At 44.3% G+C, this 19,081-nt stretch overlaps 1 protein-coding gene across 1 annotated transcript in view; it reads left to right on the forward strand.

The window, feature by feature from the left end:
* Positions 1–14,308: 14,308 nt before the first annotated feature.
* Positions 14,309–19,081, forward strand: part of cblb (Cbl proto-oncogene B, E3 ubiquitin protein ligase) — a 106,016-nt gene continuing 101,243 nt past the window's right edge. The window contains exons 1-3 of the mRNA XM_028595039.1: positions 14,309–14,553; positions 16,285–16,462; positions 16,996–17,246. Coding sequence (XP_028450840.1) covers positions 16,295–16,462; positions 16,996–17,246 — 419 coding nt within the window. The 5' untranslated portion in view covers positions 14,309–14,553; positions 16,285–16,294. The remainder of the gene's footprint in view (positions 14,554–16,284; positions 16,463–16,995; positions 17,247–19,081) is intronic.

Below are 19,081 nucleotides of genomic sequence, written 5' to 3' on the forward strand. Positions count from 1 at the left end.
GTATTCAATGGTATTTCTCCACTACCGCGGCTCTAGCCTTCGGGTCCCTCGGTCCCACGCTTGTTTCATTTCATGTCAGGTCTACCACCGTGGCTCTGGCCTTCGGGTCTCTCTCACCCATACATTATTCAATGGTAATTCTCTACTGCCGTGGCTCTGGCCTTCGGGTCTCCGGGACCCGTCCCGTATTCAATCGTATTCCTCTACCACCGCGGCCTCAGCCTTTGGGTCTCTCGGACCCATACGTTATTCAATCGTATTTCTGTACTGCCGTGGCTCTGGCCCTTCGGGTCTCTCAGACCCATACGTTATTCAATGGTATTTCTCTACTGCCGCGGCTCTGGCCATTCGTGTCTCTCGGACCCATACGTTATTCAATGGTATTTCTCTACTGCCGCAGCTCTGGCCCTTTGGGTCTCTGGGACCCATATGTTATTCAATAGTATTTCTGTACTACCGCGGCTCTGGCCTTCGGGTCCCTCGGTCCCGTATTCGATGGTAGTTCTCTACTGCCTCGGCCTCGGCTTTTGGGTGCCTCGGACCAGTCCTGTATTCAATGGTATTTCTCCACTAGCGGCTCTGGCCTTCGGGTCCGCGAGACCCATACGTTATTCAATCGTATTCCTATACTACCTTGGCCTCGGCCTTTGTGTGTATTTCTCCACTACCACAGCTCCGGCCCTTCGGGTCTCACGGACCCATACGTTATTCCATGGTTTTTCTCCACTACCGCAGCTCTGGCCCTTCGGGGCCCTAGGACCCATACGTTATTCAATAGTATTTCTGTACTATGTCGGCTCTGGCCTTTGGGTCCCTCGGACCCGTCCTGTATTCAATGGTATTTCTCCACTAGTGCAGCTCTGGCCCTTCGGGGCTCTAGGACCCATACGTTATTCAATAGTATTTCTGTACTACCTTGGTCTGGCCCTTGGTCTCTCGGACCCATACGTTATTCAATGGTATTTCTCTACTACTCGGCTCTGGCCCTTGGGTTCTCGGACCCATACGTTATTCAATGGTATTTCTCCACTACCGCAGCTCTGGCCCTTCGGGGCTCTGGGACCCATATGTTATTCAATAGTATTTCTGTACTAGCTCTGGTCCTTCGGGGCTCTAGGACCCTGGCCAGTATTCAATGGTATTTCTCCACTACATGGCTCTGGCCTTCGGGTCCCTCGGTCCCGTATTCGATGGTAGTTCTCTACTGCCTCGGCCTCGGCTTTTGGGTGCCTCGGACCAGTCCTGTATTCAATGGTATTTCTCCACTAGCGGCTCTGGCCTTGGGTCCCCGAGACCCATACGTTATTCAATCGTATTCCTATACTACCGTGGCCTCGGCCTCGGGTCACTCGGACCCGTCCAGTATTCACTCGTATTCCTATACTACATGCCTCGGCCTTTGGGTCTCAGGGACCCATCCCGTATCAATGGTATTTCTCTACTGGGCGGCTCTGGCCTTTGGGACCCTCGGACCCGTCCTGTATTCAATGGTATTTCTCCACTACCGCAGCTCTGGCCCTTCGGGTCTCACGGACCCATACGTTATTCCATGGTTTTTCTCCACTACCGCAGCTCTGGCCCTTTGGGGCCCTAGGACCCATACGTTATTCAATAGTATTTCTGTACTATGTCGGCTCTGGCCTTTGGGTCCCTCAGACACGTCGTGTATTCAATGCTATTTCTCCACTAGTGCAGCTCTGGCCCTTCGGGGCTCTAGGACCCATACGTTATTCAATAGTATTTCTGTACTACCGCGGCTCTGGCCTTCGGGTCTTGGGGACCCATATGTTATTCAATAGTATTTCTGTACTACCGCAGCTCTGGTCCTTCGGGGCTCTAGGACCCTGGCCAGTATTCAATGGTATTTCTCCACTACCGCGGCTCTGGCCTCGGGTCCCTCGGTCCCGCTTGTTTCATTTCATGTCAGGTCTACCACCGTGGCTCTGGCCTTGGTCTCTCTCACCCATACATTATTCAATGGTAATTCTCTACTGCCGTGGCTCTGGCCTTCGGGTCTCCGGGACCCGTCCCGTATTCAATCGTATTCCTCTACCACCGCGGCCTCAGCCTTTGGGTCTCTCGGACCCATACGTTATTCAATCGTATTTCTGTACTGCCGTGGCTCTGGCCCTTGGTCTCTCAGACCCATACGTTATTCAATGGTATTTCTCTACTGCCGCGGCTCTGGCCATTCGTGTCTCTCGGACCCATACGTTATTCAATGGTATTTCTCTACTGCCGCAGCTCTGGCCCTTTGGGTCTCTGGGACCCATATGTTATTCAATAGTATTTCTGTACTACATGGCTCTGGCCTTGGGTCCCTCGGTCCCGTATTCGATGGTAGTTCTCTACTGCCTCGGCCTCGGCTTTTGGGTGCCTCGGACCAGTCCTGTATTCAATGGTATTTCTCCACTAGCGGCTCTGGCCTTCGGGTCCGCGAGACCCATACGTTATTCAATCGTATTCCTATACTACCTTGGCCTCGGCCTTTGTGTGTATTTCTCCACTACCACAGCTCTGGCCCTTCGGGTCTCACGGACCCATACGTTATTCCATGGTTTTTCTCCACTACCGCAGCTCTGGCCCTTCGGGGCCCTAGGACCCATACGTTATTCAATAGTATTTCTGTACTATGTCGGCTCTGGCCTTTGGGTCCCTCGGACCCGTCCTGTATTCAATGGTATTTCTCCACTAGTGCAGCTCTGGCCCTTCGGGGCTCTAGGACCCATACGTTATTCAATAGTATTTCTGTACTACCGCGGCTCTGGCCTTCGGGTCTTGGGGACCCATACGTTATTCAATAGTATTTCTGTACTACCGCGGCTCTGGCCTTCGGGTCTTGGGGACCCATACGTTATTCAATAGTATTTCTGTACTACCGCGGCTCTGGTCTTTGGGTCTTAGGGACCCATACGTTATTCAATAGTATTTCTGTAGTGCCGATGCTCTGGCCTTTGGGTCTCTCGGACCCATACGTTATTCAATGGTATTTCTCTACTGCCGCAGCTCTGGCCCTTCGGGTCTTGGGGACCCATACGTTATTCAATGGTATTTCCGTACTACCGCGGCTCTGTTTTAGTGATGCCAGTGCACTTACAAAACTCCATTATAATAGCACTTTCAAAATTGAGCCCTTGGTCTGCATGCAATTTCTCCACAGCACCTTAGCCACCGTCTTGGCTTTTTGGTCCTTTGTGGGGTAGGCCTGTGCATAGCAAGAGAAGTGGTTGGTAACAATGAGCCCATTTTCTATAACCCCTTTGGATTTTTCCAGAGTTTAAGCTCCATGGGTGCGCTGCTGTGGATGCTGACAAGAGGAGCCCTGAGGCCTGCAGTAGGGGTCTTTCTGAGGCAGCACCTTTCACACTGCTCACACCAGCTTTGATTTCCTGGAACATTCTTGGCCAGTAAAATCTCTCTTTTGTCATCTGCAATGTCCTCTCAAATCCCAAGTGCCCTCATCAGTCATCATGGAGAGCGGTTTTGACTGACGTGCATAGCCTCTCCGGCAGTACCAGCTGCTCCACTGCACCTCTCTGACGGTCTTGAATGCTACGATACATGAAACATGTATCTCTTATCACTAACCTCATCCACTCCTTTAAGAGAAGGTCCACTTGCCCTCCACCTCCGACCCTCTCACTGCAGCTTGGTTTCTGGTTGCGGCTCCTAAAGTGCAAGACTGGACCAATCACCGGATCTTCCTTGTGCCTTGCACAAATCTCCTGTTTCGTCATGGCAGGGAGTGACTCTGTCCCTACATCCCTATAAGGCTTACTAGACTCCAGGGCTGGACAAAGTTCGGGACCCTCCAGGCAGCCACGCTCTCACCTGGAGGGATTCTGGCTCTGGAGTGGCCTGTGTCTCCTCATGCTGTAGGCCACGGACACTCACCTGCTGAGGACAGGATTGTAAGACCTGTGTCACTTCCTGGTAGGATAAGCAGGAGAGGGCATCAGCATTTGATTTGCGCTGGCCCCTTTTATACTGGATATCAAAATCGAATGCAGAGAGGCGTGACACCCACCACTGATCCATCGCATCCAGCTTTGCTGAAGTCATCACATACTTGAGAGGGTCTGGACAGAAAATTTGCACTTATAGAGATGGCGAGGAACTCAAGTTTATGGGCAGGATATCTTGTCTCTGCTGGGCTCATGCCTCGGCTGGCATAGGCTATAACTCTCTCAGCCCCATCCTGCCATTTTCTTTCCCCCTCTCTTTTTCCTTCTGCGGTCACCAGTGGTGAGGCGATATAAGGGAGCAGCTAGGGTGGAGTATCCCAGCACATATCACCTGTAGCAGCAAATCCCAAGAACTGCAGCACTTCTTTACCATTTGTGGGCCTTGGCCAGTCCTTGACTCTGCTGATCTTCTCTGGGTCTGTCTTAATTCCCTCAGTAGACACCAAGTGACCCAAATACTGCACCTCCTTTCTCACAAGCTGGCACTTCAAGGGCTTCAACTTCAAGCCATGCTCCTGGAGCCGATCAAACACCATCTGTAGCCTCTGTAGATGCTCATCAAATGATTTTGAGAAAATAATGAGGTCATCCAGATAAATCAGGAGGTAGGATTGAGATCGCCAAAGCAGCAGGTCAAAGGAGCGTTCTGCAGCCCAAATGGCATTCTGTTGGCTTCAAACAGTCCCATGGGAGTGCTGAATGCCATCTTGTGTCTGTCATGCTCCACCACTTCCACGTGCCACTAACCAGATGTGAGGTAGAGAGTGGAAAAGTAGCCTAATTTACTTGTCCCAGAGCGTCCAGTGCCTCTTCTATCCTAGGCAGAGGGAAAGCATCTCTTGCGCTGCAGGAGTTGAGCTTCCTATAGTCGATGCATAGCGTTAGTGACCCATCCTTCTTGGTCACGATCACTACAGGTGACGCATATGGGCTCCTGCTAGGCCGGATAACTCCTGCAGTCTCCATCTCCTTTAGCAACCATCTGACATCCTGCCACTGGATCTTGCGATATGGGAGCCAAAAATGGCTTGGAGTCCACCAGAGGGATTTTGTGCTGCACTGTTTTTATGTGGCCATAGTCCATTGGATGCTGTGGGAAGACGCCTGCATTCTTTTCCACAAGCTCTTGAAGGAGAGAGCGTTGTTGCTCATTTTCCACCGCTGCTCCACTAAGGTCCAAACAAGTTTCAGGGTAAGTTCAGCACCAGTTTGCTGGCTTCACCAAACGCTTGGTGAAGCCAGTTTTCTGGCTTCACAGTTGTGAGACACCTGTCTCACAACTGTGGAAAAGCGGAGAGGGGTGGGCAGCTCTATGGCCTCCAGGAGATACTGCATGTTACATATCCAGCCATCGACCAGCATCTTGCTATCCGCATTACCTGTAAACACTTGCACATTCTTGACTTGATGTGTCTGCATGAAACCACCATAAGTCATCTGTGGAGTCTTTAGGGTGGGTCAGATGGGTACAAGCAGAGGTGTCAAAAGTATTCACATTCATTACTCAAGTAGAAGTATAGATACTAGGGTTTGAAAAGACTTCTGTAGAAGTTGAAGTATCAACTCAAGCTTTTTACTTAAGTAAAAGTGTAAAAGTACTGGTTTCAAAACTACTTAAAGTATAAAAGTAATATAAGAGGAAAAAATGCCATTAAGGACAAAAGCTTAGCCCGCCCCACAGGGGCCTATAGTGCAAAACCCCACCTCCACAAAAAAACATTTTTCTAAAGGCCATAATGACTATAATGTTATATTAAAAATCATACCTGCAAACTCAGAGGGGCTGAAAAAGGTGACACATCTCTGTGTTTTTCAGACAACGCTACAGTCTACGGTCTGGTGTTACACTTTTACACCGTTTAGCTATCAGCATTTTAACCATGTTTACGCCAGCTGCTAGCTAATGAGTGTAGTGTTAACTAGCGTCCTGTGCGGAAAGGTTTCAGTTCCCTCTAACGTCCGTTTTCGGAGCATCAAGAAGCGCAGTCATTTAAGTGGCACCTAATAAGGCACCGAAATCCGTGTTGCTATTCGGTCCGGTAGATAACGGTCGTTAAGGCACCAGTGCCGTATTAGCACCGGGTCTGTGCAGGTGAGATGGATCGCGTACACACCAATAGGATGTCGGAATGGTATATGTTTATACTTCTCATCCAACCACAATCAAATTCATTCTCTCCAGATGGCGCAATTTATCTTGATAGGTTGTTTTTTTTGTGTGTTTTTTGAACAATGACAAGCCAGAATGAAAACAAGCTGAAATAGGAGTAACGAGGCTATTTTTAAAATGTAAGGAGTAGAAAGTACAGATAATTGCATGAAAATGTAAGGAGTAGATGTCATGAATCCAGCATCTTGAGCCTGTTTTGCCGGTGTTTTTGTTTGTGCTCTAACTTGAACCATTTTTCCTGAGTTTCCCTGAACACATCCCGGCTGATTCTCCAACTACGTTCACATGCTGCAATCTGCACACCCAGTCCTGATTACCACCTCTGCACCATATAAGCCGTGAACAGACATCCATTCCCTGCCGGATCGTTAGCTTAACCAGTATGTTTAGCTCTTGTATCAAGCCACCAATTTTGAAAGTCTTTTTGCTGCTGTGTCTGTTGCCTGTCGCTAATCTGCCTCCTGTTTCTCTGTCTGCAGTCAGCACCTGGATTGACACTCACACCTGCCTGGCCGACTACTTCTCAGTTGAAATTTTGGATCTGCACTAACCCTCCAGCCTTCCTGCTTCTCCCACTGCCTACCAACTGGACTTACCCACCTCCATACTCTAACTCCAAATAAAAACTCACCTTGTTATTTCTACTTCATTTGTCCTGGTCTGCTTTTGGGTCCCAACACTAAACAAATCGTGACAGTAGAAATAAAAAGTCTGCTGTAAAATAATTACTCCAGTAAAGTATAGATACCCAACATTTCTACGTACAAGTGTGTGTGTGGGATGGAGGATTGAGGCGGAGGCATGGTATGCGAGTGGTCACCAGGATACACGGTGGTTTGATGGTGTGGTTTAGGTAGATTCCCTGGATTGGGGGCTTGCGGAGGGACTTTGTGTCTAAAAGCTGCATTTGCTGCATGCAGGGGCCTGGGCATGGTTGTATTGGGCCCCCATGTTCTGGAGGCTGATTGGTGCATGGGGACTGGTTCATTAGGCTCTTGGGAGGAGCGAGCAAGGGCTAGCACCAGCCCTTGCTCGCTCCTCCCAAGAGCCTAGAGAACCAGCCCTCTGGGGGAACGGTCCAACAGAAGGGGGGTGAGTATAGTGTTAATTGATTGTGGTGTTTGAAACCTTAGCATAGGGCCCTGGGTCGGGGAGTAGACAGTGAATAGCCAGCATAACCTTGGGGACTAGGCTTCATGTCCTGCTTTGAGTGATAGGGGGCAGCTTGATGCTCCAGGGAGGGCTGCAGCACAGTTTGCCTTTCCAGTAAGATGGATTGGTGGAAGCTACGAGAGGGCAGGGGGGTTGGCGGCCAGTGGATATTAGCTTGGGGTGGGGCAGCAGTGACCATCATAGTCTGCACTGCTGGCTGGGGTGCAGGAGCATCATTTGGGGAAGTGATAGCTGGCAAGCTGTAGTCTGACCCGTTTGTCTGGTGTCTTGCACCTGCGATGACATTAAAGCTGGGAGGCTGCAAGGCTTTTGGCTTGGCTTGATTAATGCAAGGTGAGAGTACTGGGGGCGGTGGGGTGGGCTGGGGTCCTAGTTCAGGTCCTTGGTAATGCCTATGGGTATGGTGATCATAGTGGTAGTATAGTTGAGGGTCGGCAAACTGGGTGAGGGTATGCTTGGGTCTCACTATTTGCTGTGGGCTCACTGTGCCCGGGTCTAGCACCGCCACCTCACTCAAAAAATTTATTTGAGTTAGGCCTATATTTGAGTCCAGTTGGTGGCTTGTTGCAGACCCAGGGGAGGGTTGAATGCTCAAGGTAGCTGCAGTGGGTCCTTCCAGCCCTGGTGGGGAGTCTGTGTGGTCACTACATTTCTCTGGTTATAGGTGTTTCTTTTCTTCTTCTTTTTTCAACACAAACTAACTGGTATCAAATCTGTATGCAGCTGGATTCAATATGTTAATGCTGTACTTAAAGATGTGTGTATGTGAAACTGTTATCTTACTACAGTGTAATAAAATGATATGTGCAACACAACTATCAAGCCATCAAAACTTACATCAAAAGTGAATTAAGCTCAATTTTTCAATATGTATCTCTTTGTTCAACTTAAAGAATAACCCTTAAACACTAGCATGAATATTGCTACCAACACCAGATTTGGCCTACAACCCTGTAACGAGCAGTTCAGTCAAATAAAATCAAATAAAAGTCCCAAGACGATTGTACTGCAACACATTACTGTTTCACTCTGTACTTACTAAGGATATGCTAGACGTTCATGTTCTTCTACTATAGTACTTTAATTCAGTCCCTAAAATTAGGATCATCAATAGGCTTCTCCAAACACAGTTCACCGGATGTCTGTCAAGCACATAGGCGGCGCCAGGGAGGGGCTAGTGGGTGCTGTAGCTACCCCTAGGATTGCCATAGCACCCACTTAGTACCCCCAAGAAATTGCTGTGGTTGATTTATAAATAAATAAAAAATCGTTAATGTGTAAATAGTATAATTTATATTTGAAAAATGAATAAATACATTAATAAAACAAACTAAAAAACACAGGTGATCGTATTCAGCCAAAGGGTGCAGCACACATTGAACTTTTGACCTTACTTCCGCAGTAACGTTTTCACACAGAAGAAGAAGTGCTAAATATTTGGAGCCGTTAGGATTAGAGAAGTGAGTTTAACGCTAGTAATGGATAGTTTTTTACTCCCTAAACGTCAAGGTGTGGAGACTTTATCAAAACCTGTAAATGAGACTGAGAGATATGGTGAACTTGTCACCACGAAGAAATGACGAAGAAAAGCGGCCGGAGAAAGATGACCTGACCGTGATTGCTGCTGAAGATGCTTAAAGTTACACTGCTGTAAATGACATTAGACCTGAGGATCACACAGTGAGGCCACAGTGGGGGAGTCAGCTGATAGGGGTCCATGCAAGAACTTTACTCTTATCTCTGTCTCGTAGAAGAACATTACAGTGAACATGTGTTTTACAGAAATGTGAATAAATGGATCACCGAATCTAAAGTTATACAGCGCACTGGACATCGGTTTATTTTTAGCCCAGAAAACGTGTTCGCCCTCAGTGGCTTATTTATATATATTAAGTCACTACAGATATGACTACATTATTTTGACCATATGAAGTGTGAAAACTGTGTGAGGATACATGCGCGTGTGTTTTTATGTGTGTGGTGTATTTGGCCCGATGCATTACTCTTCTGAGCCAATGTATGAGAGCTGCAGTAATGATTGTTTGAACCCGGCTTGTTGACTGGTATTTAAAATATGTTTGGTGGGCTAATCAGAGTTCTATGGTGCTGTTGTATCGGCAACTTTAAATCAATCTCTCTGGTTCGCTCGCTCGCTTAGTAAACCGCGGTGGGTGGCCATCTGCGCGAGTGTGTGTAATTTTAGGCTATTTGTGTCAAGGGAAACTCAAAATTTCCACTGTTTCAGTGAGGGTGCTCTGAAATTTTGGAGTTTCGTCCTGCAACCCCAAAGCACCAGCAAAAGAACATCTCTGGCGCCACCACTGGTCGAGCACTGCCAGTCTCTGTCCTGGGCCTCAGAGCGCCACAATCTGGGTCTCGGCACCAAAGATGTAACCCAGTCCCTCTGTGCATCTGCCGCCTGGAGGTACCCCTCAGCACTGGTGCGATACTCTGCGTTGTGTTGTGTTAGATGTTATGGGTGAAGTGCGGAGAGAAGGGGGCACCGGACGCTGGGGAGAAGATTGTGGCTGAGAAGGCTGGTTCCCTCATCCCTTAACGCAGGCATACAGTTTTTTTTTTCAGTTAGAAATAAATCCACAAAACAAACAATCTAACGTTAAAAATAATACAGTGTAAAATAAAATTTGCCACATAACAATGAATTATTAAAGGGGTGATAGAATGATTATATAGGGTATTTTACACTGTTCCTTAAGGTCTCCTAATAGGGTATGTAACATTGGTTGGGCTGAAAATTGCCTGAATGCTATTTTATTAGGCCCTTAACTACCCTGTGAATATGGCTCTATTTGGAACAAGAGCTTTTCTTCCAAATATGGTATGCTCATGAATATTCAGAATGAGCTACGTGCTGATTGGTTTGAGCAAACTACATAGAAACACATGGGAGACTCAACAGCAGGTCTCATATTTCAGACACTGCAAACAATACATTGTTTATCGGGCTATTTCGTTATTAAATTCACTTCTGAGACTTTTTTTAGCGAGAAATCAACTATATAAAGCTCAAATATGGGCTGAGTACCTCATAGCAGGCCTGTGAAGGAAGGCAGGCCAGGCGGCGAAGCAGCAACACAGGCAGCACCGGCGCTGAACTCCGACACACAGTCGGACAAAATTTGCAATTAGCCATCCATTTTCATAAAGTGGCCCATATTTGAGCTTTACATAGTTGATTTCTCGCATAAAAAAGTTTCAGAAGTGAATTTTGTAATGGAATAGCAGAGATCTGCGTGACCTAGCTAGATTCAGAAGACTACCTGATCTCGGGTCAGTTGTGTAGCCTATGTAAATGTTGGGGCGTGACCGTTCTCTTAATACACCCATGGGCTGACAAAGGTTCCGGTTTTTGGGAGGTTGACGTCAACTTCCAGCTTTGTTGAGATTCGCCCGTTTTCAGCGGCAGTTTCAAAATATGAGATTTTCATAGTAAAGGGGTGTCAATGGGACTTTGAGCTTCTATGTATGTCCTAGTTACCCACCGAACTGTCGTTATTCAACTATGACAGGGTGAAATCAGTTTTGCATTCTATCACCCCTTTAAATAAACCACCAAGTCATCTCAAATAATGATTCATCACTCATCTAACCTTAGCCCACTGGCTAGCCACAATAGTTAATAGATAACCCCAAATCAATGCTCTCCCTGAAGATGCCCCCATCACTTTCCTGTCCGTATCCCCCTACATCCACCATGGTAAACAGATATCTGGTGCTCTTGTAGTTGAAGTAGTTGCTCCACGTGTACGGCGGTGCCTTCATGTTCACATTTTCCATCTACGCTGCCGACACAGTTCGGAAACTTCCATAGTTGCCAAAAATGTAGCTGCAATAGCTTCCCATTGGGCGACTGAAGGACAGGGAAAGAATTCTGGCAGCAGTGCTTTCAATAAAGCTTTACAGACCTCCCAAATTATGGAAGACACCATGCTCAATGCTAGTTTGTAGCTAGCTGTTACAGCCTGTTGGCTTCCACCTGAAGCTAAAACTTGATTGGTGACTGCCAGTCTCTGTCTAACGTCTCTAGACATACTGTGCATAAACTGATGAGAAATAAATAGTTGCATGCGACGAACCAAATCGTCAAATCTACCTGCCGACATCCGAAAATACCACCTTTTGTCTCAATTGTTTCAGTGGTCGTACAGACCATCTCCTCTGACGTCTTCTCTCTCCTACATTGCAGTTGTTGTATTAAAAGTAACTGTTGTTTGACATTAATTAGCTCCAACTCCAACAAGGATCAGCTCAGTTTCAGTCGCCATTGTTAACAGGAAGAACACACATAAAGGACATGAAGAAACTCAACACAGTGGCATAGATCCCACCACCAACTAGCATTATGGAGGTGTAATGGCAGAGCGTTTCAGAAACGCCAGAATCAAGAAGAACAAGAAGTACTGTCGCCCTACCTTATCTGACAAAAGCAGAAAAGATCTGTGTTGGCCGATCAAAGCCCAAGAAGTCCTGGAGACCATTAATTATGAGACAAAAAAAGGAACCTTCAGGCTACAATACAGACTTCTGGGGCTGCAACCCTGAATGTTTTCTCAAAAGCCCTGAATCTTTTAGGCTTTTAAATAACTTTGTGTCATTTCCCCTCAGTCTCTCCGACTAGACCGGCAAATCAATGGAGCAAAAGTTCTGTTACAGAGGAAATATCTCCATTCATTCTGTGAACTCTACTAAAAATAGGTTTCAAGATTAGTAATACTGTTTACGCCAAATACCTACCCTACCTATGTTTTGTAACTTAACAATAGAAAAATCTGACAATTTTTGCCTCTTTGTAGGTGGCAGGAGTGAAAATTAGTTATCCTCAACATTTGTTGTTTTCTGGTTTCAGAATGATGACGACAGTTGGAGAACAGTTATATACAAAATAGGATGTCGGCTTTACAGGTTGATTCTTTTCCTCTGCAACAATCGTGTTTTTCCCAAATGAGGAATGACTTTGAAACCGATTTTAGGCATTCTATTATCAAATGGCTTGAAAAATAGTGCACATAAGCTGTTGTAAATGGAGCTTCCCCCCCGAATGTTTACAATGTCTGGCTCTGCCCCTGTTGTTCAGAGTGAGAGGAGTTGTGTGGATTTATTTGGGATTGGCTCTTCTCCTGTCCATCTCCATTGTGGTTGTATCAAGACAGTAGCATTAAGCATGAGCAACACCGGAGGTTTTTTAATTTGCCTCCAAAATAAAAGCATAATGCAATGGCAGTTGCACCACCCTCAAATGAGGGCACTACAGAGGGTGGTAAAAAAAACTGTTCAGCACATCACTAGGACAGAACTACCATCCATGGAGGACCTCTACATCTAGCAGTGCAGGAAGAAGGCCAACAGGATTATTAAAGACCAATCAACTCACAACAAACTGTTGTGCCTGCTGTACCACATCTGGTCCCACACCACCAGGCTCTGGGACAGCTTCATCCAACAGGCCATAAGAACTCTTGAGCTCTGAGCTCCTTGCTTTGAAAATATTTGACTGCCTTTTCACCTTCACATACCTACAATCTCTTTACATCTATGTATATAGGCCTGTTGTTACCTCTCATAAATATCTACTACATTCCTGTTTACGTTCAGTTTATTCACTTTGCAACTACTGTACACCTGTCTATCACACATTTTATTTTATATGTATATTTCATAAGTTATATTTTAATAATAATGTATTTTATTTTATTAGATTCTCTCTTTCTTTTTTTTACTTGCGGGGTTTCTTTTTTAAATATTTAATGAAGATTTTAAAAAGAGCCTGAGATCTAAGATTTCTGTTTCCAACGACTGCTTCTCTGTAATTAAGTAAATAACTTGAAGCAAATGTGTAATTGTTTTGATTTTGTGAATGTAAATGTGCATACAAGTGCAGTAAATGTTATATGTAAATAATAACCATCATACAAATTACCCTTCAAGAAATACAGTTTTTCCTTTCTTTCTTCCGTTCGTTGTGCTTTATCCGTACAGTATACTGTATCTAACACTAGTTTTGAAAATACCTTTACTATGGTTGTAAGGACTCAGAAGTGTGGGATAGGCACATTTAGATAAAAAAAGTCATTTAAATGATCATTAAACAAAGTAAGGATTTTGTGTTGAGTAATATTCAAATGAAACTATTTCATTTGAAATAATGTCTTATTGTTTAATTAAAATAGCTCTTTTTATGTATCTCAACAGCTTCATGAATTTTATTAAATCACATTATATTGTAATTATTTTTATGTCAAGAAGATGTGTCATAGCACTTTGATTATATTTTTTAAGCCTCCTATAATATATATTTTATCATAAATCACAAATTTACCAGTAATTGCAGAAACACACATGTATCCAAATGTGCTCTTCTAGTCATCACAACATAGAACACAACAAAAACAAATGAACAGAAATTTATTTTGAAAAAATAAAAAAAAACTGAACATTCAGTCGTTTAGTGACCCTACAATGTTATTAGGCCGTCAGCTGTCAACTTTGTCCCCTGGGTCATCAAAAAGCATTTTATGTTGACAATTTGAAACGGAAGTCGCTGTTCTCTCTGAGTCAAACCTGACATTAGTGACATCCTTTCAGAGCACCAATGCTGGGCGCTTCTGTCATTGCGTTTTTCGGTTCCTGGAAAATATTGCTTCATACTCCCATTGGCCCTCCTACCGCTGGAACAGCTGCATCAAGCCAGCCAGAACACAGGCAGACACTACAGGAAGTAAACAGCCTTCCTTCAGATTAAAGGATGAACATGAAGCCTACCATTGTTGGGTGAAAAGGACAAGTAGGCTAACATGGACAAGGTCATTAGAATAACATGGTTGACTCAAAACACTTGAACAAAAAAATTCAAGAAAAGATGAGTAAATATCGGCAAAATGCAAATTTAATGTAAATGATTATGTTCGCATATGGAGGCTTTATTTTGAAATGCGTAACTAAATATGTCATTTTTTAGAACTTTACTCTGTTGTGGCTGTACAAAACATTGCCTACTGTACATACATCGGTCGGCGTTTATCCAACTCCTCAGATAGCAGCTGGGGAACAGCTTCTATAAGACGTCTATAAAATATGGAGGATTTTAAGTGAAGTAACGGGATTAAACACGCTGGATACTTTTCCTGCCACTCTTTCCCTCTGGACACTTGGACACTCCTTAATTTGTGTTCGCTGCATGTGGACCGAGTTCAGCAGGGATCCCAGCAGACGTTCCCTGGTGGTTTGGTAAGTTAGTACTTTCCCCCGCTAATGATCGATTTATGTGAATTCCTAAAAGCTACAATGACTGTAAAGGGATCTCTTGTTCTGGGCTTTACGGGCGTGTGTGAGTTGCTCAGGCAGCTCAGTCAGAGTCGCCTTAAATTCAACCAACGGAAAACAAAATTGGATGGTACCGTAACAACAGCAAAACCCTAAGTAACACCAGATCAACGCAAGTTGTCATAACAAACAATACTAGCACACCAACTCCATATACAGTTCACAGCACAACCAGTGATAACCCGTGTAAAGTAGCCTAATCCTTAATCTGACAACACAATTAAAAACTACTGCAGTGTGTTACATGTAATCAGGTTGCAGATTCATTTTGCAGTTAAATCACGAAATATTATTATGTGTGAAAATGATCATCAGTGGACAATAATACTTCTGAGGGAAGACAACAGCATGCATAAAGAAGGGGGTAAACTGTCCTGTCAAAGACCAAACCAGACATACAGTATACACAAAACAATGAAGCCCACGCAGGAGGCTATTATACAGTAAGCATTTAAAACAAATTCTGATTGTGTATAGGCTTTCGTCTGATGGGAATAGTCAGTAGCACATTCTCTCATGATAATAACCTCTAGTAAGTAAAATAACACTGAACTATTCTGCATTGAATTGTAGACCCTCTGAACCTTCAAAGACCTTTGGTGGTCCTTGAACCTCTTTCACAAACAGGCCTGTTAGGCATCAGTCAAAGACAAAGAGACCTTTCAGGTTTCTGTTGAACAGTACTAAGGCTAACTAGAGCACTTAGAGACTGCAGACCTCCGCCAAGGCATATGCCCTATCTCACAATGTTTTCTGATTAACAGTTTTATTATTATGTTTTTAAACTAAAGATGAAAAATACAATTTATAACATGAACACATCCCCTCCCTTCCTGAACCCCCCTTCACCCCACTAGTCATCACCACATATGCCGTAGGCCTCGGTTGTCAACTTAGGTACAAGACAAGATAAAATAATAACCATAATTTTCTACAATGAAATAATAACAAAATAGACAACAAACTGTAAACCAAATGGACATTATGTATATGTGATAAAACAATAAGCAGTAGCGGCAGGATGGAAAAGTGGCTGATGGCACTGTGGTACAGCAGCATAAGCCGATCCTCTGGCAGCTTATGCCGCTCACTACAGTGGTCGTCAGAGTGGCATGCTGCTTGTGTTCCACCGACACCTTTTAGAGGCAGGTGGAAGTGGTAGGCAACTGTCAGTAACAAACGGTAAAGTCATTTCATATATCCTTGCTGATGTACCCAGAGTTAATATCATCAGCCTTTGGGTGTACACTATCTATTTGATTTAGGCCCCCGTGAAGTGTGCTGGGCTCTGAAGACAATTTGACATGGCGGCCGAACAGTGAAATTGCAACTTACGTCACGCGATGTAATGGGGCATAAGAATACTTTTTCCCATAGACCTACACAAGGAAAGAGACGTCTGTAAATTACTGGATGTTTTTCCAGCATCACAACCCCACGAAACTATCAGAATTTGATCCAGTTGAGGAATTCTGTCAGAGAAACAATTGACAATAAAAATCAGCCAGAAGAGCAGAAAAACTAAAACGTATCTATCTATGGATAGGAACCAAACAATAGGACAACTGTGACTGATAATGTAACTAAAAAAAAGGCCAATTTTACTGTTTGCAATAATGACTTTTTTTGGTTCAGTCTATAGAAAATGGCAACTGCTCTCAGTGGCCGAAACCCTGGAGGACGAGGACCGAACCGAAGTAAGGGTCGGATTTTAGGCATTTTTGATGCCATCCAGGATGCAGTGGGGCCAGTGAAACAAGCGGCTGCCGACCGGCGGACTGTGGAGAAAACCTGGAAACTCATGGATAAAGTTGTAAGTTTGAAGTGATAAACCTATCAGACCTGTCTGCCAGATGGTAGGCGGCACTTTGTTGTAGATGCACATGGAGAGGTGGAGCTAATGCTAAAGGGGTGCACATGTGTTCTTTGATCATTTTCTGATTGCATATTCAGTTAATTAAAGTATATGTTTTATACCCTCTAATGTTACACATGGCTGGTACATATTTGTCAAAATCTATGATAACTCATTGATGATGTATCCAAGAACAGTATATCACTGATTCTTTACACCAAATTCAACCTGATTCTAAATAAGGGTGCATTGTTACATTGTTAGTGTGTTGGCTGAACAAAGTTAATACTCAGATGTGTGTTTTTAATAATCAATAAAGATAATTTAGGGAATTTGTATAATACTCTTTACATTATTGACCTGAGTGACATCTTAAGACTTTAAGACTGCCTTTGAGCAGATTAAACAGAGTTCAGAGCTCACTTTTTGTCATGTGGTAAACACAAATAAATGTTGGAGCAAGTAGTCATTAATAGATTTCTTTGCCACAGGTCCGCCTTTGCCAAAATCCTAGACTCCAGCTGAAAAACAGTCCACCATACATCCTGGATATCTTACCTGATGCCTACCAGCACCTGCGGCTTACACTAGGCAAATATGAAGAGAACCAGAGACTCACACAGCTCAGTGAGAATGAGTACTTTAAAATCTACATTGATAGCCTTATGAGGAAATCCAAACGGGCCATCCGGCTCTTCAAAGAGGGAAAGGAGAGGATGTATGAGGAGCAGTCACAGGACAGGTAAGAGAACTTTTGATAAGAAAATATTTTTATCTTGATTATTTTTTATTTCATAGAGGCTTTTGTGATGACAATGGAGGGTGACACATTGGTGTACAGAGGGAAAACCACCTCAAAGCTTACAGGTTTATGGATTACATTTATTTATGTAGCTGACGTTGAAGATTTTATTTTATTTTATGTACCAAGGCACAGTCTAAACACGAGTTTTCAGCCTGTGGTGGAAGAGGTTTAGAGTGTTGCGCGGATGTGATGTCATTGGGGCGTTGGTTCCATCATTGTGGGGCCAAGAAAGCCAACAGTTGTGACTTTGTAGAGCGGTAGTGAGGGCAGCAATCCGAAGAGCCAGCTGAAAGTAGTAGCAGAGTGTAGTGGAGAGATGATCCTGTGATGGCTGGGTAAAGGGGAGTTAAACAGACAATCTGAAATATATTACAATTGTGTTGATGATTTAGGCATTACAAATGTTCTTGTTTTGAGGGTACACTCTCTTCAGGTCTCCTATTCCCAAGGCTGTGTGCAGTATTCTGTGGGTTAAGCATGCAGTAGATGTTGCAGAAAGCTCTCTATTCAGCGGCCACTGCCCTTTTAGAATAATGTAACAGACAGGATGTGAGTTGAGGCATTACTGCGCTCATTTTGTTACTCACTGACAACCGTGGTCACAGTGGCAAGACATGACAGAACTTTCTGACTGTCATCTCTAGAACGACTAGGGTTTTCATCAGCATTTTTATTTTGATACATAACTGATGGAACATGGATTTATAGCTCAGCATTGCACTTCAGATGTGCATCATATTACTGATTATTTGAATCATCCTCCCACAGCATCAGTTAAATCCACAATTTATTCATATCGGTCACATTCAGGGCTTGACATTAACACCCGCCTACCTGCCAAATGCGGGGTAAAATTTGGCAGTGCCGGGTAACGCAGTAACTCTTACTTGCCACTTTGGGGGGTGGCATATAGGCCTATATAACTATGTTATTGTAACAGGTCGCTGGAGGACTGTGCCACTGCCTGACACAGAAGCACAGCTGTAATGTACTGCGCAGCGCCAGAGATGTTCACAAGACATTTTTTGGAAGTCCAAGTTGAGTCTCAGTCTTTGAGGGGCAAGTTCAAGTCAAGTCTTTTGCCACGAGTCCAAGTCAAGTCTCAAGTCTCGGCCATCTGATCTGTCACTAACACTGAATACAGTGTTAGTGACAATGTTAAATGTTATGAATTCAAAGCATGTCCTGTAGCTACCATCCATACAGTACAGTATCAAAATCAGTTGTAGGATAACTTTATGGGGTCTACTTAACACATCCCTTTAGTCCTGAAATATTAACCTAGGTCATATGGATACAACTATAATATACAATTTGCCTGTTACCAGCATTAGCACAACACTTTGCGATGGTTAGTTTGTTACCTGTGAGGACATATGCTAAATGTAACGTCTCTTTCACTCAAGAAAATGTCTAATGTTGAAGTGGAAATCAAGAGAATAGTGGCATCGTCACACCAGTTACAGAACAACATGCATCTCAGTGTCAGTCCAAATTACGCACAATAAGCAGTTCGAAATCACTGATGTAATGCGAGGAGAGATTAGTGAGGCCAGCGTCTCCACGGCAGGTGACAGTGCGCACGGATCCGCTGCGCCACGCATGGATGAAATAATGAAATAGTTAACAGGACTACAGTAACAGAAATATGTGCAGAATTAAGACCAGTGTTTGGTGGACCGGGTACACCTTGTTCACTTAATAGCCTACAAATCATCCACAGGATCAACGCATCACATGAATTTGCCCCGCGACACAGCGTTTGTTCCTGG

The sequence above is a fragment of the Perca flavescens genome, chromosome 13 (assembly GCF_004354835.1).
Source record: "Perca flavescens isolate YP-PL-M2 chromosome 13, PFLA_1.0, whole genome shotgun sequence".
NCBI lineage: Eukaryota > Metazoa > Chordata > Actinopteri > Perciformes > Percidae > Perca > Perca flavescens.